Genomic DNA, 8,328 nt, shown 5'->3' on the forward strand with positions numbered 1-8,328 from the left:
ACGCCACCACACCTACACTCCCCGCGCTGTTCTGCGCCCAGAGGAAATAATTCGGGGACAATACACGGAAACCCGCGGCAGATCGAGTGGGTGGGGTGGGGATGGTGTTTGTTTTCCCCCGTGGGGCTCTGGGGGTGAAACGCCGCCGTGACACTTGAGCCTTCGTGACACCAGTGCGGAGTTAGCGGTGGTTAGAGACAGGAGTTAGCAGGGGTTGGAGACATAAGTGATTTCGAGCGCTGCGACAGGTGAAACGCTATTTTAACCGTGTGCCTCATGCTGCACGGACGCAGCAGGGATACCTTCTTAGCCAACAACAGCAGCGTATCAAGTGACTTCTTCTTCCATACGAGAGTTCTTGAAATTGCTCGTTAGGAGGTTCGGCCAACATAGACCGCCTCTTTTCTGTCTCATACACGGGGATTATGTGGAGACAGCTGATGGTTGTCGGTAGGGAGGGTAGATAAAGCTAATGATGGGGATTTCAGGAACGAAGATAAAGCTAATGGTGGGGATTTCCATGCACACAGATCCAGCTGTGTCGGATCCTCCCCGTCCCTGTTGCCACAGTCACGTGAGCCACAGTGACTGCTTTTCTCATAGAGTTCTCAGCCCGGCATAAACAGTTGACTGTAGCAGTCCTTCTTCCAAACCTACTCTGACCGAGTAGGACACCTTTATAAAAAAACAAACCAGTCACCTTTGATGAGTTTAGACACAGCTGCACATGAGGTATGTGATACCTTCAAGATTTAAACACAACAGAATGAAGAAGTATTCTCACACCATCCCTAGCAAGAGAATTTTTGTCAGGATGTGCAGATGTTACCGTGGTGCAGCCATTTGCACCCTGACCCGTGTCATCCTGAGCCTCTTTGTTTCTCCTGCATTTGCAAGGCTGTTTGCCTGGTGAGAAACAGAAGTTGTATGCAGAAGCCAGAGGAGGCCTCTCCGAAATGAAAAACATACTCCTTTAAGTGCACAGTTGACTTTACGAGTGCCACATGTGATTACCATTTGAATTAAATTAAAAATGGGTATAGATAACAACTAGGGTACTTTATAGATGGGAGACAGAGCAGGAGAATTTTTTTTTTACCAGTAGGTTCACTTAAAAAACTTAGGTGCTGTTTATGGAGGAATTTCTGTGCCAAGACACTGTCTGTACATAGGGTTAGGCTAAAAATTAGTGGCTTATAATTGCTTTTATTCAGTGTTCAGTACAAGGTTCTCCGTTACATGCTCATTCTGCAGTAATTCCACTTTTTTTTAAAGCACATTTGGCTTTTCAGATACTAGAATCAGATGGCATAACTATCTTGAGTGTAACCTGATTTGTTGTGATCTAACAAAAATTCTGGATTCTTAAGGGTTTTCCCCCTTCCTTTCCTAGGGAATGTAAAGGGAAAAAATGAAGTAGTTCTTTTATAATATTCAGTGGAAAAGGTGGATCAACATGTTTGCACAAAATTATGTTGCATAAATGAATCGTAAGCTCTTCCAAAATCACTCCTAATACAGCTGTGCATGTCACTTCTGCTCGGCTGTAACCCTGGGAGCAGTAAATCCTCAAGTGTTTTTATTTGACTGTTAAGAGAACAAGTCAATTTTACATCAGGGTTGGCATCATAGACTTCTGCAAAAGTGATTTTTAAATTTAGGGTGTGTTGTTGTTTGTGTTTTTTTGTCTTACAGTCCTTCAAACTCCTGGGATTTCTGGATGTTTCAAATGTCCCATGTGCACGAGAGTCATTGCTCTATGGCTCCCTGGGGTCCTTTGTTGTGGGTCTTGGACATTTTCTAGCAACAAGTAAGTATTTATGCCTTCCAGTTTTTATATATTTATTGGCAAGAAAAGAAATCCCTGTTTGCCATTATTATTAACAATGGGAAGCCATCCAAGGCTTTGTCTCTTACTTTATGTTTTGCTTTCAGGTAGAGTTAGAAGGTCTTGTGACTTTGCAGTCGGTGGCTTTATTTGCACCATGTTGGGATGCTGGTATGTAAAATGCTGCTTCACTTTTGACAGAACTGGCTGTGTTGGCTGAATTGTACAACAAGATCCTGTGTTTCAGTTTTCAGAAACACTGTTTCACATTGGTTTTCGAAACTACATTAAAATTTTGCCTAGCAAAGCCTCTGCTTCCTTCTCCCCCAAATGTTTATCTTTTTCAAAGGGAAGCAGTTTAATGTGTTAGGATTTTTGTGTTCATATCTTTTAAAAAACCTTGCTGTTGTTTTTTGCATGGCAAGAGATCAAACCACCCAGTTATTCCCATTTTTTCTTAATTCTTCCTTTTTCCTTTGGCTCTCACCATCCTTCTGTCCTAATTACAAAGACAGCATGTTGCATTTCCCTAGCATTATCATATGTGATTGCAACTTTTCAACTGGCTGAATAACTCTGATTTGATACTGTGACTCCTCTAAAGCAGGGAATCCTCTTTTCTTTTCGTCCCCTCCTCCAGGTTTTACTGCAGGTACAATCGGGCCCAACAAAGGATCCGGCAAAGAATGCTTAAAGAAGGAATGAGGAACAGAATCTTATTTGAAGGCAGTTCTCTTGATCCAGAAATAAAACAAACTGACAGTGAAAGAAGCAATTCATAGGCTGCTGTGGAGGAGTTGTGGTCTAATACAGCATTGGGAGAGGTGGTCCAAAAATGTCAGTCTACCCTGTAAATGTGTGAGGTGTCTAAGAGTGGCAAATCATGATTTTCCTAGCAAATCTAGGCAAGAAATTTATAGTGGGTCTGTTAAGTCAGTGTGCAAGCCTTGCTTTGTGTCATGTTTATGTATGTTCCTGCATACAGTCAGGGATGACCTCCTCTTGAGCATCTGGGAAGTGATGTGTTCCATTACAGGGTCTCAGGGACAGTGATTTGGGACTGCTTTAATTTCCTTTATAGAGTGGTTCGTGTCACCAAAGTTGTAATTACATCTCATCTAAAGACAAGAAAATATTGTCATCAGGTGTTGAGTAAATGTATCTTTCAGTGCTACTGTTAACACCGGTGTTGGTAAGACAAGAATATTTAAACAGGAGGTGAATGCTTTGCCTGTGCTAGATGGGTGATCTCAGCAGCCTTTGTAAGAGCTCAGCTGCAGGATAACCTGGTAACTGATGTACACTGTGCAGTTGAAGAATTTCCATCTTTGTCTGTGTGAGAATAAAATGACACTTCAGAAACAGTCTAACTCATGCAAGTAACTCATCTTTCTTTTCGCTAAAAATCCTGCTGTTTGGGACACTTCCATACACTTTGTGGAATTACAATTTACATCATTTGTAAGCAGCAGTAGTCAGTTGTTTGCTTGGGGTCATATTCTACTTAACTATTTCACTGTACTGTTGTTCAGCAAAAAGAAACACTATATAATGTCAAGGAAACCATCTTACTTGGAAATAAAATGTTAGGTCTAATTGCATATTGGTAAAAAGATGGGTGATGGCATCATATTCCTTGTTTGATTCTGCCTACACAAGTGACATAATGTTGGGTTTTTTTCATAAAATGATTGAAAGTCTATGATGCTGTAAGCATTTTCTGGTCTGAAGTCATTCACTGAGCAAAAATTGCCCTTTCCCTGCACCAGTCTGGGAGAGTTTGTCATCTGTTGATAGCTCAGGTTGGTGCAGGGAGGTTTGGGAATCCAGATGTAAACAGTGGTATTGCTCTACTTATTAAAATAAATAAGGACGTAGACTTGAGAGGACTAAACAAACATGCTATTTACATCCAGAAAATGAAACTTTTACCTTCTGTGGGTTAGCCTCTTACAAGAAGAAAACAAACCTGTATACTCTTGATTCTTTTTTTTTTTTCCTCATTCCTCTTGTTTCTTCTGGAGGGAACAATAAAGATACATTTTTTGGAGAACATTTCAATATTTTATATAAAAAGTCTTCAGAAGACTTGAGTTAGTGCAATGAAATGCTGTCCTCACTGCAAATTCTGAACTCGGAAGTTATTTGGTAGCTCATTCAGAAGAGAAAAAATGTTTTCCCTGATTGTGTGCTGAGCAAGGACTTGAGGGGGAGGCTCCTTCCCTAGGGGTGGGAAGTTTTGCTTCATAAAGCCCTTAGAGCAGCAGTGGGAAACTGAGCGACCCATGAAGCGGGTCTTAGCAAGCTCCTATTTTAATCCATGGTTGAGTTCTTTCCTATCTGACCTAAGCAAAGAAAGTGCAGCCTAAGCAGGGGGTCCTTTGGCTGCGAGGTCAGAGTTCAGCTGGGGAGTTTAGGCAACAAAAACCTGTGGATGAAAATGTGCTCTGTGGCAAAGAGCAGTTGTAGAGAGAGAATATAATTTTGTGCTGATGGGAGAGGATAGTGTGTGCAGAATGGCATCCTGCACAGCGCACAAGTGCTGTGACCAGTGAGGAAAAAAGCAGTAGCTTTTATGACACTGTGTCAATGAAAATAATCTGGGAAAAACTGTAGCATTAAATCCTCTCTCGTGTTAATTGGTGTTGGTTTAAACTACTCCATTTATGGATATTAGCTCAATAGCAGCTTAACTGCAATATTAGCAATTCTGGCCAATAACTATGAAATTCTAGATGGATCTGCATTGCATAGCTAAACCAACCTGATGCTTCCGCTCCACTGTGCAGAGGGTAAAAGAGACTATGCCAGGTGGTAACAGAAACTGGGGAAAGAGGCAATCTGCAGGCAGCCTGGCCAACACATCTGAGCTTCAGGATCCAGTCAAACTTGGGTCAGAATTGAGCTAACCAAAAGTCAGGGCCTTTGCTGAATAGGACAGGGTGGGGATGTAAGACAAAGAAGCCATGAGCAGGACACAGTTGGTGTGACAGGGAAGGGCCTGCAATAGCAGAGGGAAGAATGCTTATGGTTAAACATACAGGGGAGAAAGTCTGGCATAGTTCCTCGAAGTGCTGGCTACAGCTGCTTCCCTGCCAGCTGTGGAAAGTAGATTCAAAGTGACTGACAGGTTACCCTGTCGAAAGGGTGAGGGGCAGGATAAAACACAGAATCTCAAAGCTATTAGTGGTCATCAATTAGGATGCATTGACAAAAAAAAATTGTGCTAACTTAATAGAAATAAGTAACATTTGAAAACAATTACTGTTTTTAATTAGTGAACCATATCCTTAATACTGCTAATTTCTAAAGACTTAATCATTGGTGTAAATACACAGCACTCTGTATTTTATTATCAGACTAGACTTCTTTAGGTATTGCTGCTAGTGACAGATGTGATTGTTTTTGTTTGCTTGAGGTTCAAAATACTCCTTAAATTAAAACTTACCAGACAGTTATTAGAAAGAGAGAGAAATAGTAATTTTGAAGATGCTTGATTTTCAGCCCTCTGAATGAGCCGTAAAGAAGAGAATTGTAGCTTTAAAGTTGTTAAAATCCTGTTTGTTTTAGTGACAGTTGGGTTACTTGCTCACTGAGTAGTGACTCACGACACACTTAGTTTGTATTCCTGAAGTTATTAAAATCCTTCCTTAAAGCAACCTGAAACACCAGCAAAATAAAGACATGGGTTTATGCCCCCTTCGCTCCTCCACACCTTTCTCTCCCTGCTCCTCGCTGTAGCTGTCCTCTTGGGAATAGGTGATACTCTTGGGAAAAAGCATTTGCCAGCCTCCCCGGCAGGAGCACACACTCCGGGCTCCCAACAGTGACCAGAGGGCACTTGTGCGAGGGCACATGTCCTCCAAGTCTTTTAGGAAGGACAGTCTCTGTTGAGGCAATAGGCTGAAATGTGGTGATCAAAGGGTAATTGCCGACTCCTTTACCAGAGGTGTGCGTGATCAGATTGTCTCTGCTCTCCAGTGCCTCTCACTGAAGCAAACGACTTACTTGCTTCAGCCATCGACAGTTGCAACAGGCTCAAAACCCAGGAACTTTTTGGAAAGTGACAGCAGAGGCAATTGCAGCTGGCATCTCAAACTTGGCATTTACATCTTTACCCAAGCAGAGGTTTTTGCAAGATGTTTGCCCTCGCTGCATTTTGCAGGCTGCCAGGCTGTTCTGTGTGTGTCACCACCCACCCCAAGTCCTCGAGTGCTGGAAAGGATAAGTCATCTCCAGTCATGGAGTCTGGCTTTCAGTAGGGTGGGTTTTTTCAGCCTGGAGGAAGTACTTTCCTTATTTCTGGTGTGCAAGCCAGGTAACAATGAAATACTGTGTGAATTCAGTCGTAATGAGCTCCCAAGTGAAAGATTTACTCCAGCTTAGTAGACTAATTCCCATACTTCTCTCATTCCTATCTGGGCATTTAGCTCAAGAGCTAAGTGGTTACCAGTGAAGTTGTTTGTTTTGCTCCATTTAAAGTTTGAAACTGATTCATAGTTCTTGCCTTGGAAAACTGATCAAAACAGAAGTTCTACAGTATGTTCAGATAATCAAGATGATCATTTGATGATTTTTTTCTCCTAACTGAGGAACGAAAAATTAATTTAATGACAGAAATAGAGCTGAGTTTTAATTAATGTGACTCAAGGCCTTGGAATTTATATCCTTCTTTCACTTAAAATGAAAATATTACACTAAACAAGTACAGGTGCTAAACCTTCAAGTGGAGGTGGGGGAGCAGCCTGATGAGAGGTAGAACCTTGCATGAAACAATTTGAGGAAAACTCAGGCTTTGGTCATGGCTAACAGCATCTGACTAAGACTGTCCGTAGGCCCCTGGTTTTTCATGCACTCTTTGTTTTTTTCTGCTTAGGTTCATAGTTTTCCTGAGAGCCATCCAGCAGTGGGTCTGCCAGTTCCTGCGGGAATAGGTCATGGCATCCTTATGTGTGCTTGTTTTAAAGATTAAGAGCAGTTTGTTCTGAGGCTATTTTAATCCTTCCAGCTTCTGTCATCTATCATGAGCAGTCCTGCGTCAGAACCCTCAACTTCCCTGAACATGCCAAGAGCCCACTGGCAAAACCTAAAATGTACCACAGGAGTGGACAATTACCACTGCAGGGATCTTTCCCTTCAGACTGGCCACAGCCCCAAAATACCCAGCCCATATATTGTGGTGATCTGTTTAACAGAATCAAAGGTTCCCCCTGTTCATGCTCTGGAGAGAAGGAAGCACATGCTTTGCTTACTTTATAAACTTGTTTATTTTGTCAAATGCTGTAACAAAGAGCAGCAGAGCGTCCTCAGCCAGCATGAGTTTTCTTCCTGGATAACAGTTCCTTATCTCTCCTACTGATGGTAAATGACTTGTGATCATCTCTGATGGTCACAGTGTGTGTTTATCCATGAGACATCTTGGTCTTCCAGCCTGTGTGACAGGTCTTTGAAGTTCACTTACAGTAACTGCCGGCTAAGACTTCCAGATGGATAAAAAGAGCTCAGCACCTTTCTTCCTAAGCCTCACTAAGTCCCCTTGAACCACTACTGCACAGGGCTTGTTACCCCCACTAACAAGCACAACAGTCCTCTCCTTCCCAAAAGCCAGTCAGCATTCCTTTCTGCTCAGGGATTTCTGTATCACCATTCATCCTTCTGCTGGGGACACCATACCTCAGTCTGTACATCTCTGTCACCTACACCTGCACTCTTGAGATCTGAGAGATGCATCTCTAGGGCAACTAAGTGGGTCACAGAGTGGCCACCTACCAGATGGCCAGCAAGCTCCTCCCTCGGAGTGATGTTCAGTTCCAGCAGAGTGAAAGATGCTCCCACACACACACGCACATTCAACCATGATCCCCACGCTTCAGGAACACTGAGAACCTACAAGGCAGTAAGATGCCACAAACTAAAGCCCTATATTAAATCACATACTCCTGGTATGGCAGCAAACTGGGCAAAATTTGGAGTTCAGGTACTGATCTGTCACCAACACTGTCCATCTACTGGTGACCTCCAGTAGGATCCACACTAATTGGAATGCTTAAGATCCAGCCAGGAGGAGCCCCTGCACTCCCTCCCTTCCCCCACCAGCCCTTTGGTTGTTTTCTGAAGTGTAATTTTCACTGATTTGATCTGGAACCAGAGAAAGACACTTGTACATTGTACTTGCTAGTTAATACACCTTTCAACGCAGTCAGTACCTATAAAAGCAAGATCATTCCTGTAAACTTCTCGCCATTGTCAGCACTAGGATCTGCTAAAAGAAATTATTGGAGTCTCTCATTTCCCTTCCCCGGGAGTTTCCTTAAAGGAAAAAAATAAAAAAGGACTGGCTGGCTGCCAGGCCGTGGAGGCACATAAATATCTGGGGGCTGTGCCAACACAACTGCTGAAGCAGCAGCAGCAGCAGCCCCTTCCCAACAATGTCTGTGAGCTACTGGGGAGACGTCGATTTTCAGGAAGTGTCTCTCCTCCACCACCTTCTCCACACCAAA

General features: G+C 42.8%; 1 protein-coding gene across 1 annotated transcript; it reads left to right on the forward strand.

Annotated features, from left to right (window-relative positions):
• Positions 1-1,695: 1,695 nt before the first annotated feature.
• On the forward strand, positions 1,696-2,610 carry LOC103809895 (cytochrome c oxidase protein 20 homolog; the record flags this gene model as incomplete). Its single annotated transcript, XM_009082766.1, has 3 exons — positions 1,696-1,810; positions 1,936-1,999; positions 2,469-2,610. Coding segments are annotated over 3 exons (321 nt in total), but the record flags the coding sequence as incomplete, so codon positions are not given.
• Between the last annotated feature and the right edge of the window lie 5,718 nt (positions 2,611-8,328).

The sequence above is a fragment of the Acanthisitta chloris genome, unplaced genomic scaffold (assembly GCF_000695815.1).
Source record: "Acanthisitta chloris isolate BGI_N310 unplaced genomic scaffold, ASM69581v1 scaffold43589, whole genome shotgun sequence".
In the NCBI taxonomy this organism is placed as follows: domain Eukaryota; kingdom Metazoa; phylum Chordata; class Aves; order Passeriformes; family Acanthisittidae; genus Acanthisitta; species Acanthisitta chloris.